This window comes from Zingiber officinale, chromosome 2B (genome assembly GCF_018446385.1).
Source record: "Zingiber officinale cultivar Zhangliang chromosome 2B, Zo_v1.1, whole genome shotgun sequence".
Classification (NCBI taxonomy): Eukaryota; Viridiplantae; Streptophyta; class Magnoliopsida; order Zingiberales; family Zingiberaceae; genus Zingiber; species Zingiber officinale.
Genome location: NC_055989.1, coordinates 85320405 through 85337376, shown reverse-complemented (window position 1 = coordinate 85337376; position 16972 = coordinate 85320405). Strand labels below are relative to the sequence as shown.

Here is a 16972-nt window from a genome sequence, read left to right as displayed (position 1 = left end):
GATTTTCTGACTAAAAAAACAGACTCTTCCTTATTCTATAAATGTAATGAGAAATTTTCAATATTTGTTCTGATTTATGTGGATGATATATTAATAACTGATAGTGATCAAAACGACATTACTACTTTACTACATCTTCTCCGTTAAGAGTTTCCTATTCGGGATCTTGCAATGCTCGTTTTTTCCTTGGCATAGAGTTTCTCTCACATTCTGAAAGTTGTCTTCTCACAGAGCAAATACATTACTGGGCTCCTATAACGAGCTAAAATGGATGGTGCATGCCCTATCTCCACACCAATCATTGAGGGTGGTTTCACTCCGTCTTCATCCTCTTCGATGTCTAACCCTAGATCTACTGTAGTATTGTTTGTGCCCTACAATATGTCACAATTACACGACCCGATATTACTTTCGCTGTGAATCATGTTTGTCAATTTATGCATGCTCCTACTGAACATCATTGGGAAGGTGTTAATAGAATTGTTCGATATCTTAAAAGCACTATTCTATATGGTCTTCTTTTATATCGTCAGTATTCACGAGAGTTGATTGCCTACAGTGATGCAGATAGAGCTGGATCTCCCGAAGATAGACGTTCTACTAATGGATATGCTATATTTCTTGCGCGAAATCTTATTTCTTGGCTTTCAAAGAAGCAACCTACAATTTCTCGCTCAAGTACTGAAGTTGAATATAAAGTCATCGCTAACGCAACGTTAGAAATTATTTGGCTATAATATCTTCTTTCAGAATTATACTTTTTCCCAACTGCTACGCCTAAAATATGGTGTGATAATATTGGAACAACTTATCTAGCGACAAATCCTATTTCTCATGCTCGTACCAAGCATGTAGAGATTGATTTTCATTTTGTTCGGGAGCGTGTGACGACTCGACTACTTTTAATTTCTTACATCTCTACGGAAGATCAAATTGCTGATATATTTACCAAGTCATTATTTAGACAACGTTTCACCAAGTTAGCACTCAAACTCAACATTCAGGCACTTTCGTTGAGTTTGTCGGGGCTAATGATAATAATGAAAATAATCTCTAATTGATTTTAATCAATTGAGATTTATTATATTTGGCATCACAATCAAAATCGATATGAATCAAATAGGAAAAATAATATTTCCAAGTTTATTATATTACTATGTTTATAATTATTACGATGGTATATTGTATGCCTTATTTAATCTTTCTATTATTATTTTAAATAATTTATATAAATAAATTTATTTACTTTAATAATAAGATTATCAAAAAAAAAATTTATATTATTTTTTCCCTCAATCTATTGATTTTTCAACACCCTGTACTCCCAACCCAAATTCCCATCCTGGGAAGAGGACCTGCATATGTTACCCGCCCCCGCCGCCTAATTAATTAAGTTGATACATTAAGTAATTAATTAATAGCCAAGTCTGCGTTCTGTGACAGTATCAGTATGTTAAGTAATTGTGCTGTGTCAACGATCAATTTCTAAATAAATATAATCGTTGAAATATTCAAAAAAAAAAAAATTCAATATAATGACGCAGACCTCTTTATTATTTTTAAAATTTTAATTTAATTTCTTTTGATAATTTTATTTAATTCTAGTGAAAAAGTTTGTTTGGAAGAATAGAATAAGTTTTTTAAAATTAAAACAATTGTTAATTTTCAATATGGTATCAGCCAAATTCATTTTCTCTAAATCCTAAATCCAGTTTGTATCACACGGGATCTTCTTCGAATACCGTATCTCATCTCACTTTAAAATCTTAAATTATATATCTTTTTTTACTAAATCTAGACCATAGCCACCATTGTCTCCGCAAGAATTGCGGTTAGCATTGCCACAACCTTAAAAAGATGTTGACAATCGCATCACATACGAGCAGATATCAAGAGTAAAATGCCCTAATACGGCCTTTTTCCGAAGCAACGAGAATACTACTTGGTTATCATCATCAACTATGCGTGTATGAACTAGCCTCAACTTTTGTAATATGGTCTTGGTTATGAGACAGGCGTATCGGAATCAACATCATCGTCATCGTCCGAGATAGATGACTGACGAGCTCCTCCTCCAAGTTCCCAGTTGCTATCTGTGGTTTTAGTCTCCAACTTGTTTTGCTGCCCTACAGTACTGAACTTTCTCTGGTGCTCTGGTAAACAAAATCAGTTTAACATCAATAGTTCACCAGAGCATTTTGTTGAACATGACCAAAATGAGAAAAATATAAATTTGAGCTTCATTTTGTGTACTCTTGTTGTTGATTGTACTCCGAGTTAGGGCCAAAAACTCTTCCCAGTCGAATTGCCTAAGCTCTTCTTTCTCCCTATCTGAGAGCCCAAAATTAGGTTCTCTCCCACACATGAAAGCTGCTCTGTTTCCAAAACAAACAAACAAGAAAGGAATCACCTGAAAAGTATCTCATCAAGAAAAATATCGACAAAAGAAGTCATTAAACAGAGAAAGCGCCTAGTTTATGAGGAATTGGTAGAAGGGCTAGGATAAGGTCCTAAATAACCTGTACTGGATTGTGTTATCTTGTAAATTGTTGAATGATCTAAACTAGTTCACAGTTACTTTCCCATTGTAACATTCTAACTACAAGTTCTAAAGTTGTTCAGTCTTAATTGTGTGCATCAATTAGTGAAGATGAATACCTGTCATACAATCGTGCAGCTTCTTCCTGAGATCCAACTGTCCCTAGGTGAATTTGTTTCTTGTCGACTTTTATTGCCGCTTGCCATTTCATGTTCTTAAAATATACTCCTCTCATTATGCATGGCTTCTGGTCTTCATGGTGCCTTTTTCTATGTCGCTTTCTGCATTTAATTTCTTTGCCTAGAAACGGAAGCAACAAAAAGGCCACCACTTAAACTAAACACTCAAAAGAATCTCAATTGTAAATCCATGCCATCAAAAGAATAAGCTTTTTCCAATTTCATTGTTTCAACATATATCAATCATGGCGAGTCATGCTAAGAAGGAGATGCAATTCCTTTTTTCTAATTTGTTTCTGCTACGATCAACAAGTGGCATTTTTGTTCTTATACAAACATGTTTTGGAGTCCATGAAGAAATGACTTGAAGGAACACTGACGGTACATTTTCTCTTCTCTGTTTTCAAATAAATGATACCGTGAACAAGAACAGATACAGAGACAGCACAATTTTCGGTGTCTATAATGTAACAGTTAGAATATTGGAAAAAGCTAACCTGGGCTGTAATTCTTTGGTTCCTCCATCGACATGCTTGATTCAAAGGCATTTGAGGATCCAGGAAATGTTGTGGACTTGTCTTCCTGCAACATGGTACAAGTGTGCAGGAATGGTTCACAAACATGAGTAATATATTCTCAACAATATAATACCAAATTAAACTAAGATAATGAAAACAAGAATACTGAAGTGTTCAGCTACTTATTTTTGGATCTCCTTTCTAAGCCAAAATACAAATTAAGAAGGTTTACTAGCAACAAATACAGAATATTTAAAATAGTCAATAATCTTTAAATATTCAGTAAATCTGCAATACGTTCGCAATTTATTAAGCATAAAGGGCAGTTCGGTGTATGAAATTTCTACTAATTTAGGATTCCAGGAAAAGCCTATTATACACAGTCTTACCCTGTTTTACAAGAGATTATTTTTGAAACTCGAACTCGTGACCTCCAAATTACATGACGATATTTTATCAAGCATGATGCATCATATTTATAGAGTTAGCTAATACTAGGTTCCCGCCTCCCCTGTGTTTAATAAGAAAAAGCAGATGCTTAAACTATGTTTAACATTATCGACAACAGATAAATCTTCGTACATATTTCAAGAAATGTTCCAAACAAAAAAAAAGGCATGTTTCTTTCTCTTATTGTATAATAATAAAGTGTGTTTGTAAAATAATTGGGCATATAAATATCTATTTATCTACAAATCTGCAAGTTATAGTAAATGAAAATTTAGTTTTGTATTATTCATGGCGATTGTGTGAATAATGCAATGTAACTATGGTTTTTTATTCTTATGTGGAATGATAGCTCTTATAAGATGAATGACATGACAAAAGTAAAAAAAAAAAAATTCCATTTACAAAGTCAATAATAGTTCTCATATAATTGATTGGAAAATTTATACGATGTTATGACATGAAAAATATGGTCTTACATCTTGTAAGTGTCAAGTTTTAAATTATAGAAATTAGTGTGAGTATATTTCATTTTGGAAATAACCTTTTGTAAAAAGTAAGATAAGACTGCGTACAATGGATTCTTCCTTGGGACCCCGCATAGCGGGAGCTTCGTACACTGGACTGTCCTTTTTTAGTATGAATATATTTCATTAAGTGTCAGATTTGAGACCCTACATAGCATAGGAGTGTGTAATCAATTCAAAACTAAACCGACCGAATCGAATAAATCAAAACTCACTAAATCGAACCGACCGAACTTTGCCATCAAATCTGAACAAATCGAACTACTATAAAATTGGTTAATTCGATTGATTATCAAATGAATTGATTAGTTGACTCATATTAGGTACTCGAATCATTAATTGAGATGTATGGTTGACTACTATATATAGAAGTTGACCGATGATCGATCTGTGGATTTTAAAATCGAAATCAAACAAAAAAAAAGGTATTTAAAAAAATGAATTTTCAAAATAAATGAATCAAACTTCTAAATTCGATCTTAATTCAGTTTAATCGATCTTTTAGTCACTCCTACCTAATAATGTTGAAAAAAATATAAGATTGGATTGTAGAAGCCTACTCATTCAGGTCGTACTTGGGATATGGATTAGTCAAATTTATTTGGATCATGAGATTAAAGATCTTAATAAGCATGCTTTGGTCATGTCGCATTAAAGGGTGGAATTTCATCCCCTTTACTTTACTGCTTTTTACATGGATTTCATCATGCCCAACATTGCTACTCTGATACCTTGTTAAAGCTCAAAAGGGAGCATGACCTAACACAAAATAGCAAGACACTTAGGTAGTGGAGATTTAGTTATTTAAACATGTGTAAGAGGCCTTCTCAAATGTGAAATTAATGATCTGTTTGGTTGGATGAAAAAATTAAAAAATGGGGTTAATTCAAATTCATGATTGGTACTCGACCATTATTTTTAACATTATAAGATTTTGAACTTCTATTATGATTTGAATCTTTCTTTTTTTTTTAAAAAAAAAAGGGTTAAAGCTAGCTCCTCCTAGTGCTCAGGAGCATGCTCTGTTCTATAGAAGCAACATTTGATTGAGAAACAGATAAAACAATTCATCAGATAAATTTAGGAGACAACCACATGTCTGTGAGTACAAATCTTGTTAGGGAGTTTGTCAGGCTAGGAAAAAAGAATCGAAGCACTATCTATAGTCTAATTTCTTAACTCTAGATTCTAGAAGATGAGGATAGAGCGTGGGTTTTAAAAAGAGCTTCAAAGGACACACATGCATACGCTGTGAAGGACGTAATTAGATTTCCTATATCCATCCCAGTAGTGAGCAATCTAGAAAACTTAATATATGGTGGGTGAATCATTATGCAGGATGCAAATGGAACTAGCATTTTGCCCTAATATAATGAAACATTGTAAATAGTGAGGAATGTCTACCATGAGGAGTTTGTTCAAAAAAACAATTTGATATGTTTGGTTAGATAATCTTTCTAGAGGAGCCATACTTTTGAAACTTTTCATTAGACTTAAGTATAAAAACACTCATAACTATAAGGATTGAGTATTTTATTTTATTAGGTTAATAAAAAAAGGATATGATATGTGATATATGCAAAAAAAAATTATTGATATAGATTGGTTAAATTAAATATTTGAAATACTATGCAATAGTTATGAATTTTTTCTTTATATTGGTTGTTAGGTTGATTATTTTTATAAAGTATAATGGATGTAAATTTTAATATTTTATTGCATATATTGTTGTGCACTTCTCCATATATAATTAATTTTAAACACTTTTAATATGATATGTGGCAATAGAAACAAAAGTACGATGGAGGCTTCCTAAAGGAAATAAAATTCTATAATAACATTACATATAAGGGGCGATGAAAGAAAAATTAAAAAAATATATATATAATTTATCATATAACAATAATAATCAAGCCTTATCTCATTAGGTGGAATTCTTCTACGTCATTGGATTTTATTTCCTAATATATCATCATTTATATTTAAATAAATTTTATCTTATTTTATTATTACTTGCCAAGTCTTTTTTTTTTTTAATTTTCTTACTTGTTTGATATGCATATTTGTCATATTTTCATATCACATAACTTGAGTATTTATTGGTTATCAAAATATTTTTTTTTACCATTTTAAACGTGTCTATCAAGATTTTATCTCAAAATAAACATAATATATGCAAATAAACATAGTTATCACATCAAAGAAAAAATGTATGAATGTAGAAATTTCATCCAATCCATTAAATCATGAACATGGTACAAATGAAGACATAAATAGATCCTATACAAAATAATAATAATAATAATAATAACAGAGGAAAACATAAGGCTTAAAAACCTGAAAAATATATAAAAAGATCTAGCAAATTTATCTTACCGTCTCTGCAAGACTTGCGTCAACTGAAGGAAAAGGATGCACACTATTTAGATTCACATGTGGATTAGAATTGCCCACAGAAATGTTATGCTCGATTGGCTTAGGAAGCACAACAGGAAAGGAACTTTTCCCTGCAATATCAAATAGAAATGTTTGCTAATTTCCAAGTTTGGCACATCATTTAAGCTCAATCTATTTTTTAAGGGACTCTAAGCTCACTCAGTTACTGAATAAAATACTTCCACTTATGTTGATCTAAGAGAAGCATGCCACAAACAGAAAATATCAAATCCACCATGTCCATTATGCATTTTCATCATAAAGCTTTTCAATATCCGTACTTAATGAAGGTAACAAGAGGCCCTCATTAACCAATGTGATAGCTTACTAGACGTCCACAACGATTAAAAACTTCAAAGATGACAGGAGACATTTCTCAAAAATTCAAACTTTTAAAACTAAACCAGATCAAAAACGAGTTTTAAAAAGAAGATTTTGATTAAATAAGAAGATTCGCTTTTTCCACAGATAAAGGTAAAATGACCATGCATATAAAAATTTACTATATTTACAAATTCATGGAGCACAATTGAAAAAATAGGGGAACAAATCCATTTGGTTCAGCTAAGCAGAGAAGAAATTGAGTAAAAAGTGTTACCGGAACAAAGCCCCAAATATCTTCTCCTTCTTATGCTAACCATGGCTGACTACTCTGCTAACAGTACGAAAGAGAAATTAATGGAAAGAGGAATGTTTTTACAACACTATCAAAAAGGATAATGGAAAAATAGCAGCAACCCATACTATTATTTATTTATTTTAATGTTTGTTTAGCTAATAGATCAGTAACTTAAGGTCAGAGAAGAGAACTTCATGGAATCTTATTTAGATTTCTTGTATTTCAGTAAGTATAATTGGATAGTTACATCTCTACCAACTTTCATCTCCTTCCTATCATGAGTTACAAACTAGCTTGTTTCTCAGCCCTCAGCACAGACAATTTAGAATTCGGAGGAAAAGTGATCCTGGAGATCATGAATTGTTCAACTCTTTCCTGCAAAGCATTTTCTCCCAAATGGTGTTTAATATAAACATGAAAGCCATACGCCAATTCTTATGTCTAAGCTAGTTCAGATATTACTCCAGTAACTAACAAGACGGTGAAGAGAACTTCTTAAAAGGTCTACCTGAAAAGTTCTTTTTTGTCAACCCGATCAGTATAGATGCACAGTTACATCAACGCCAACTTTGATCTCCTTCCTGTCATGGATGGCAAGGATTGATGAACAACAAACTATTTTGCCACCAAGTTAGAGACATCATAATCTCAGTCCTGATGCAATCAATATCATAATACAGAGGAATAGAGATCATGAGTTGAAAATCTCTCTTCTCCTAAAGTTTTCATCATTCCTACTTGGACTTTTAGGCAAATCAACATTCTCATGATTTGCATAGTACTTCTACAATACATAGTTGTTCTACGGAGAGAATTTTAGTCCACACTGAACTGGGGCAAACAAATAAGAGAGAAATTGAAACTGTAAATCTTTTGGAAAAATCCAACAGCACCCACGTAAATACTTTTGCATATTACTGCTGAGTAAGGAAAAGCCATCAAAGTAAGCAGATTTGCCGACCATTACTGAATTTTGCTTCGGTCTTACAGAGCCATGGTACGTGCCTCCAAGTCCAAACATTAGCACCAGTTCGACTCCTTCCTTCCTAGAACAGGGATTGATCATTCATCGATAATTTAAGATTACCAAGAACGCTCCCTTGAACAAAAAAAAATTAACAGAGTAGCCGGACCACAGCCTCCAAATAAAGCCACTAAGGAACAAAAATTGAAGCATTGCTCACGGGACAATTGCTCCCAGGCATCCATGTACTCACCAATCACTAGCAGCAACTCCAACCACACAGCCAACCCAGCACCCCCGACGACCCCAATCCCCAACCTCCATTCCACGCACCGAAATCAAGGTCCAACCAAAGCCAGGCGCCAAGGTGGAGACCAACCCATCAACAACCCGAGCCCCGAAGCGCCTCCCCCCAAGTCCACAACCCGTGTACGAACCCGAAAGCAAGCACCACCCCGAGAGCCGAACATAAAAGAAAATTAAATTCACAAGGTGGAACCAAGGAGGGCGGTAGATGGCTGCGTACCGGGTTGAGCCGGCGGCCGCGCGGCGCTGAGGCGGAGGAGAAGCCCGCAGCGACGGAGGCTGAGGAGGTGGCGGAGAGAAGGCAGGGATCCACCTCCTTTAGTCGCCGTCGCCGTCGCCTTTGGTCTTTGAGTCGATCAACATTTGTGTATTTTGTTCGTCTTTGGTTCGTTTATAGTCGTGCGTTGTCAAGGCGGAGGCGAGGCAACGGACGCTTTGTCCGCCTCTCTCTTCGACGTCTTCGTGGACGCTCCCCTCATAACTTGCCAGATTACTCTTTTGCCCCTAATCATTAGCGGCTAACTGAACCGGCCGCGTGAAATTCCGGTCCATGATCCGTACGGAACCCTCCCCGTTAATTTACCAAGAGAGGCTCACTTTTATATTATTTTTAAAACAAACCTGGTAGGTATAAAAAAGACAATTTAAATAGGGCAAGTTTGGTGGTAGAGATGTAAGTTAATAACTACTAAAAACTACTTTGTTCTAATCCACTAAAATAAATATATGTAATATTTTAAACTAAAAATTAAATTTTCAATATTCATTATTTGCCCAATTCAAAATTGAATTGACTTGCAATAATCTTCTCGCCACGGTGTCCCGACTGTAGTGGTAAAATAATAAGGGGAATAAATAGGGCTATAGGAGAATTCAAGTTTGTGTCCGGAGGCAATGATACCGTGATTAAGTTTTTTAAATAGTTAATCGTACATCTAAGAATTAAATTTTAACTATAATATATTATAGTGATTTTTTTTACAATTCTAAGAATGGTGACAGTTTAATGAGTCTTCCTTACTGTTTTTTAATTTATCCTAGTAATTAATAAAAAATTCCCGTGAAATTAAATTGGTCAAAATTAATTAGTTGGAAGAATTGAAAATCTAAATTTTAAAAAAACGACTCAAGTTTGAATCCTCATATATATGAATATTTTAATAATTGATTTTTGAGTATATATAAATTATGTTTAAAATTTATTGGATAGTTGGACAAGAAAGATTGTCTATTTTAAAAATTAATTATCTCGGTATATATTTTTGTTGATTAAGATATCTATGTTTTTTATACTGATTAATTTTAGAGCTGATTATAATTATAATTCTTTTTATATCAAATAAACCGAAAAGTTAAAAATATGAACAGAATAAAGGAGTATAAAGGCACGAGTGATTGGAGAACACTGAAGACATTTGAACTCCATCCAACTCTTAACTACCCAAAATGTTAGGTGTGAATATTTGATTTTCCATTAAAAAAATAACCATTAAGAATTTAAATTTAAATAGGAGATGTGGAAGGTGTTTAGAGGATGTTGAAAGAACTAATAGAATTGTAAGCAAGTGTATTTTTTTTCCTTTCGTAATAGAGATAGTTTAGATTCATGGTACTCGTAATGATCGATAAATACTAAGCCAAGTGATTAACGGGACTCATAAATAGATCTTGATGTCTCTGGGGTCATGATACTATGGTAGAATATTTAGATTGTCATCCAGATTTCTACGGTTCGAACTCTAAATACGACGTATTTATAAAAAAAATTTCTCCAAATAGAGGACGTAATCAAAGAATACTATCTTGATGACTAATAAAAAAAAATTCTTTGAGACCAGATCGATTATCCAAAAATAAAAATAAATTAATAAAACTAATTAAAATTATCATATATTTTTTTTTTCATATAAGTAGATCTTGACCTTATGGTTAAGCAACGAATGAGCTTACGATGACATCGCATAATAATATTTAAAATATAATAATAATTCAAAGTGTAATTATAATAATAAGGAAGAAGAAAAGGGTAGTCAAAGGAGTAGGTGAATGTTAACATCAACACCAACACCTGTGTTTGTGGATCTCGAATGGTGTTTGTTACTTTGCCACAATTGCAATGCAATTTTTTTCTTCAAATCTCACCAACCAAAAGGCTCATTTTTTAAAAAATTATTCTTCATTTAATTTATCATTTTGTTTTTTTTGTGGAGTGAGTTATTGGTCACGTTGTTCTTTGTTTATTAAGAATATTGACAAAGAATTTGAAAAATATTAAATCGGTGTATGTCTTGAATGATTGGCCTACCACCCTAGTCATAAAGACATGCCCACGTGGCCACATCATGACAAATTACACCCACACAACTAACGGGTAAGATAATTCAAAGAAATATCTCATTGAATTTTGGAGCAGAAAAACAGGGCCAAATTTACGATTTATTATTAAAAGAGTATCACATAAAATATATATTTTTTATTTTAAAAATACATTTTTGACCGTAAATAAAAAGCCTGCCGTTAGATAATGGCAGTGAGTCCTAAAACCTACCCCCACCACGTTACCCCGTCAAATCGGACGGCCCGGCCCCGTCCCTCAGTTCCAACTCTGTCGTATCTCGTCCGTCAGTTGCTCCACTCATTTCCTATATAGCACTCCCCCTCTCCTACTCCAATCGCCGTCTTCTCCTCTCTCTCGGCCCTTTTCCTGCTCGATCTCGTTTCTTCGAAGCCCTAACGATGGCTCTGATCGTGGAGAAGACGTCCACTGGCCGGGAGTACAAGGTCAAGGACCTCTCCCAGGCTGACTTTGGCCGCCTCGAGATCGAGCTCGCGGAGGTCGAAATGCCCGGCTTGATGGCCTGCCGCTCTGAGTACGGCCCCTCCAAGCCCTTCGCCGGCGCACGCATCTCTGGCTCCCTCCACATGACCATCCAGACCGCCGTCCTCATCGAGACTCTCACCGCCCTCGGCGCCGAGGTCCGCTGGTGCTCCTGTAACATCTTCTCCACCCAGGACCACGCCGCCGCTGCCATCGCCCGCGACTCCGCGGCCGTTTTTGCCTGGAAGGGCGAGACACTCGCCGAGTACTGGTGGTGCACAGAGCGTGCCCTTGACTGGGGCACCGGCGGCGGCCCCGATCTTATCGTCGATGACGGTGGTGACGCCACGCTCCTCATCCATGAGGGGGTCAAGGCCGAGGAAGAGTACGAGAAGAGCGGCAAGTTGCCAGATCCGGCCTCCACCGACAACGTCGAGTTCCAGCTCGTGCTCGGTATCATCCGTGATGGGCTCAAGGTCGATCCCAAGAAGTACCACAAGATGAAGGAGCGCCTAGTCGGCGTCTCGGAGGAAACAACTACTGGTGTCAAGCGACTGTACCAGATGCAAGCCAGCGGCTCCCTCCTCTTCCCCGCCATCAATGTTAATGACTCCGTCACAAAGAGCAAGGTTAGATATGTTATTCCTGGATCTAGAATTTTGTGCTTCTTACTCTTTTTTGCGCTTAGTTTTCTCCCATTCTCACGCTTTAGATCTCCAGATCTGTGTTGGTTCTTTCCTGTTTACTTTACTTTTTGGAATCTGTACCCTTCGTTTAGATCTGGTCTATTTCTACAGTTGCTGTGGGAACATATCACTGATGCAGTTGTTTTTGGATTTGTTCACTCAATCGTTGAACATATGAGCGATCTTTGTTCTCATTTGATAGTTTGTTGCGGATCTAATAATACCTGTTTTCTGGTTGCGGTTATTTTTTCTTAATTTTGGTTCCGTAAGGCTCAGATCTATGTTTTTATTTATCTGTGTATTGTTTCTTGCCATGCAAATTTGGAGATCTCTGACTATTAGTTTTCCTTGTCTCATGACTCTTTAAAAATAGTTCGACAATCTGTATGGGTGCCGCCACTCCCTTCCTGATGGGCTTATGAGGGCTACCGACGTTATGATCGCCGGCAAGGTTGGCGTGGTCTGTGGTTATGGAGACGTTGGCAAGGGTTGCGCCGCTGCTCTGAAGCAGGCAGGTGCCCGTGTCATCGTCACTGAGATCGATCCCATCTGCGCTCTCCAGGCCCTGATGGAGGGCATCCCTGTTCTCCCCCTGGAGGATGTTGTCGCCGAGGCCGACATCTTCGTTACCACAACCGGAAACAAAGATATCATTATGGTGGATCACATGAAGAAGATGAAGAACAATGCCATCGTATGCAACATTGGCCACTTCGACAACGAGATCGACATGCACGGGCTTGAGACCTACCCAGGCATCAAGCGCATCACCATCAAGCCCCAAACCGACCGCTGGGTCTTCCCCAAGACGAACTCTGGCATCATTGTTCTTGCGGAGGGACGTCTCATGAACCTTGGCTGTGCCACTGGACATCCCAGCTTTGTCATGTCCTGCTCCTTCACAAACCAGGTATCAAATTCGATACTTTTCCGCTAACTATCTATACAGTAACTAAATTGGGGAACAAATCTTGGCAGGTGATTGCCCAGCTTGAGTTGTGGAAGGAAAGGAAAAGTGGAAAGTATGAGAAGAAAGTGTACGTACTGCCTAAGCATCTGGATGAGAAGGTTGCGGCTCTGCACCTGGGTAAGCTGGGAGCCAAGCTCACCAAGCTCACACCAGAGCAGGCAGAGTACATCAATGTTGCCGTTGAAGGCCCTTACAAGCCTGCTCACTACAGGTACTAATGTGCTATTTCGGTCTGAGATGATACCCGAAATGCAATGGCGGCAGTCTTACCCCAGGGATCGGAGTGATGCTGAAATTATCTTTGCTTGATTTACCTTCTACCTTTCTGTTTTTGCTATTTCCGATGGAGTTTTATTCCATGTTGAATTCGATGAGGAATGCTGTGGGCAAGCTTAGGAACTGAATAATTCTCCAAGCGATGCCCCTTTGGTACTTCTTGTTGTCGAGCTACTATGTGAAATTTAGTTTTGAGACTTCCGTGTCACAAACACATTCATTCTTCAAAAAACAAGAAAAAACAGAGTGAAAAAGAAGAGGCTTTCAAATTGGCCAAACCTCAAATCTACTTTAATTGAATTGCTTGGCTTTCAACTGAGGTATAAGTCAAATTCACACTTCAATATGGACAAACATCTTCCACCTCCATTTGCTCCTGTCGACTTCAATAAGGTTTAAGTGAGAACTTCTATGCTTGATTTGATTATAAAAAAATAATAATAAATTCAGTTAATCTTATTGATTAACTTGGATGATGATTGATTGGATTAAATTATTAAATTAAATTAATATTAGAATTATTTTAATAATTTTATTATAATTATTAGAATAATTTTCAGAATAATTTTTAAAATAAATTTTTTATTGGTTAATTGATTAAGTATTTTATAAATAATATATATTGTATTATCCTTAGTATAACAATATTTTTTTATTATTATTATTATATATATATATATATATATATATATATATATATATAGAACTTGTAGCCTGCGGCATTTTTGCTGCGGCGCGGTGCGGCGAAGCAAACGTGGCGCTGCCACGTCAACAAAGAATTTACAAGTTCTGCGTAAAGAGAGGAAACAAAGCCCTAGCCGCCGCGTACCCTTCTGCCGCCTCCTTCTCCGCGAGTCCCCTTCTGCCGCCTCCTTCTTCGCGAGTCCCCTTCTGCCGCGGGAAGAGAACCCCCGACCTCTCCCCCCTCCTCATCTCCTGTCGCGAGCCCTAGATTTTGCGCCGAGCTCTCCAGCCGCCGTCCTCTCCTTTCTCTCCCCCTCCTCCTCTCCGGCCGCGAGCCACGACAGAAGCGTCGAGCTCTCCCACTCCGGCGACAGGTCATCTCCTCGAAGCCCTAGCAGAAGCGCCGCACGACGCCGCAGCAAAAAAACGCCGAGCTCTCCCCTCTCCTGCCGCGTCCTCTCCTTCCTCTCTTCGTGAGGAAAATCCTTCTCCGGTAAATTCTTGCTATATTTTTGTATACTCAATTTAGTTTGCATTTCATATATTCCTTTATCTTGGTCTCCGGTAAATCCTTCTCATTCCTCTCTGTTGCTAGTGTGCTGTAAAAATAAGTGATGTTATCAAGAATTCATATGAGCGTTATTTCAGTCACTAGAAACTTTGTAATTCCACTTTTTTCCCCCCCAATTATATCCAATGTGAAACTGTTGTGAATACTTCCATTTATAGACTAATGGTGGATGTAGAAGACCGACAAAATTCTCAAACTATAACTTGCTGTGTCTATGACAAAATTCTCATATGAGTGTTATTTCAGTAACTCAAACTATACTTGGATTTTGGACATTCTAACAGTGCAAACCCCATGTTTGAATTGTTCAAATACTTTATCTCACCTAGATTGGCCCAATTATTTGATTCAACAAATAAGTTTGTTCAAATTATAAGCTGATGCTATTTTTTGCAATATGTTTGATTCAACAAATTTTTACTTTTATATTGAATTAAACAGGTTGGTGCCGTAGCCGGATTTCAATTCTCAAATGGTGAGCCATTTGATTTGATTTTAGCTTCCTATTTGAATTTCACAATCTGTATTATAATATTAGAATTTATTTTTGAAATGTTAATATATTGTAATGTAGGGAAAAACATATATGGTTTTTGTTGGACGGAATCCCGGTGTTTATGATAGTTGGGAAGAAACTCATATTCAAGTTAACAAATATAGCGGTGCATTGCATAGATCATATCTCAGTAAAGAAGAAGCATTTAGAGCTTTTAATTCATACAAGGAGAAACAACATGGTTTCTTTGCCCCTACTGTCCAAAAATGTTCAAGCTCAACTTTGGGTTCAACTTCAACTGCATCCTCAAGTTCTGGTGAAAAAATGAAGCATACTGAAGAACTAGCAAAGTTGATAAAAAGTCAGATAGATTTAGCTGATGAATATCGTCGTAATGCAGCTAAGATCGCCGAGATGTGTGAAGAGATTAAAAAAAAATGGATTATGTTCATATTAGTGATTAATCGGTAGACTTCTTTATTTAGTTGGATGAATGTATTTTATGGTAGACTTTTTTTATTAAGTTGGATGAATGTATTTGACAGTAGACTTTTTAATTAAGTTGGATGAATGTATTTGACAGTAGACTTTTTTTATTTAGTTGAATGAATGTATTTGACAGAGTTGAATGAATGTATGTATTTGGCCCTGAGATGTTCGTGAGCCTCAGGGTTTCGGTAATTTAGTTTTCAATTATGGGTTTATTTTTGATGTCTTCCATTTGCTATAAGTTGTGAGATCTCCTTACAAATTAAACTTGTTTTCTTCTTGTGAAAATCGGGACCTAAGATGGAATTGGCCAAGCGAGTCAGCACCAGGTTTCTCCTCACAAGCACCAAGGAAGTGTATGGTGATCCCCTGCAACATCCACAAGTTGAGATCGACTGGGTTTTGTCAATCCAACACTCATTTTCCTCAACCACTTTTGTGGATTTTCTCTTCACTTGTTTGCCAATTGAAAATTGATGTCTTGGATTGAATGCTTTCTTGTATTTCTATGTTCGGAGTTGCTATGATGAAGGTAAGTTGCGATGCAACTAATATTTTTTTTGAAGGTTCTTATCCAGGATGTTGAATTGCAACCCAATTGCCATCCTATGTTGGGAGCTAATGGATCATGCCCAGATTTGATTAGTCAATAGTCAAAAGACAATTATTTCATGGATAAGTTCATCTTAATAATAAGGTCACATATTTCAGATATTGATAGGACACTAATGTTGGGATCTTAGATGGCTAGAGGGGGGTGAATAGCCTCTTTGAAAAATACTAAACACAAATTTCTTCAAGAACTTTGTTAGCACAGCGGAATTAGAAAACTAAAACAAAGAGAGAACGCAACACACTAACTCAGAGATTTACGAGGTTCGGGGATAACTTGCCCCTACTCAGTGACACACACAGGAGTCAAGCTGATCGCGAACAGAGATTGCAGTCTGTTAGCATCAGTATCCGTTGATGCTCAATCTTTCCTCATCGCAGTGATACACAGAAGAAAGTAAGCTCTGTCTTATTCCTTTGATGAGACTTAATTTGAAATTAAGCACTGGAATGGAACCTGCAACCTGCACCACATAAAGCTCACAGCAGAAGTTGATTAGTTCAAACGAATCAGAAACCAGCAGAACCTGACAGTGTGCAGACAATGTGGTGGATCGGTCAGCGGATCGATCCACACCTTTGAATTGATGTCTGATCGGTCGTGAAGACCGATCAGGTATCGATCAGACCGATCGAGGCTTAATGAGTGCGGTTCCTCGCACTCTAAGATCGCCACCGATCGGTCCCAAGACCGATCAGATAGCGTTCTTCCTGATCGATCGGTCCATGGATCGATCGGTCCACGACCGATCCCCGCCTTTTCCTTCTCGCGACATCATCTCCCGATCGGTCTGGGGATCGATCAGACTAGGGATGATCGGTGGATCGATCCGCG

General features: G+C 36.8%; 2 protein-coding genes across 6 annotated transcripts; one reads left to right on the top strand and one right to left on the bottom strand.

The window, feature by feature from the left end:
* Nucleotides 1–1757: 1757 nt before the first annotated feature.
* On the bottom strand, nucleotides 1758–9004 carry LOC122046156 (ethylene-responsive transcription factor-like protein At4g13040). 5 transcript variants are annotated; one of them, XM_042606706.1, is made up of 8 exons: nucleotides 8756–9004; nucleotides 7774–7846; nucleotides 7245–7301; nucleotides 6587–6717; nucleotides 3216–3300; nucleotides 2659–2839; nucleotides 2254–2375; nucleotides 1758–2153 (listed from the first exon to the last, which is right to left on the bottom strand). In XM_042606706.1, the coding sequence occupies exons 3-8, from the start codon at nucleotides 7285–7287 to the stop codon at nucleotides 2005–2007; spliced, it is 711 nt and encodes a 236-aa protein (XP_042462640.1). In that variant the 5' UTR covers nucleotides 7288–7301; nucleotides 7774–7846; nucleotides 8756–9004; the 3' UTR covers nucleotides 1758–2004. The 5 variants fall into 5 exon arrangements, with proteins under 5 accessions (XP_042462640.1, XP_042462639.1, XP_042462638.1 ...); XM_042606705.1 differs by having other exon boundaries at nucleotides 7245–7298; nucleotides 7774–8311; nucleotides 8756–9003; XM_042606704.1 differs by having other exon boundaries at nucleotides 7245–7298; nucleotides 8756–9003.
* Nucleotides 9005–11199: 2195 nt separating this feature from the next.
* On the top strand, nucleotides 11200–13482 carry LOC122046155 (adenosylhomocysteinase-like). The gene is made up of 3 exons (XM_042606703.1): nucleotides 11200–11982; nucleotides 12413–12949; nucleotides 13018–13482. The coding sequence occupies exons 1-3, from the start codon at nucleotides 11272–11274 to the stop codon at nucleotides 13225–13227; spliced, it is 1458 nt and encodes a 485-aa protein (XP_042462637.1). The 5' UTR covers nucleotides 11200–11271; the 3' UTR covers nucleotides 13228–13482.
* The last annotated feature ends 3490 nt before the right edge of the window (nucleotides 13483–16972 follow it).

Coding starts and splice junctions, on each gene's coding strand:
- LOC122046156 (XM_042606706.1), bottom strand. CDS start 7,287: ATGGTTAGCATAAGAAGGAGAAGATATTTGGGGCTTTGTTCCG. Junction 2,840..3,215: donor ACCAAAGAATTACAGCCCAG/GTTAGCTTTTTC, acceptor TTCCGTTTCTAG/GCAAAGAAATTAAATGCAGA. Junction 2,376..2,658: donor GCTGCACGATTGTATGACAG/GTATTCATCTTC, acceptor TTTTGGAAACAG/AGCAGCTTTCATGTGTGGGA.
- LOC122046155 (XM_042606703.1), top strand. CDS start 11,272: ATGGCTCTGATCGTGGAGAAGACGTCCACTGGCCGGGAGTACAAGGTC. Junction 11,983..12,412: donor ACTCCGTCACAAAGAGCAAG/GTTAGATATGTT, acceptor CTTTAAAAATAG/TTCGACAATCTGTATGGGTG. Junction 12,950..13,017: donor CCTGCTCCTTCACAAACCAG/GTATCAAATTCG, acceptor AAATCTTGGCAG/GTGATTGCCCAGCTTGAGTT.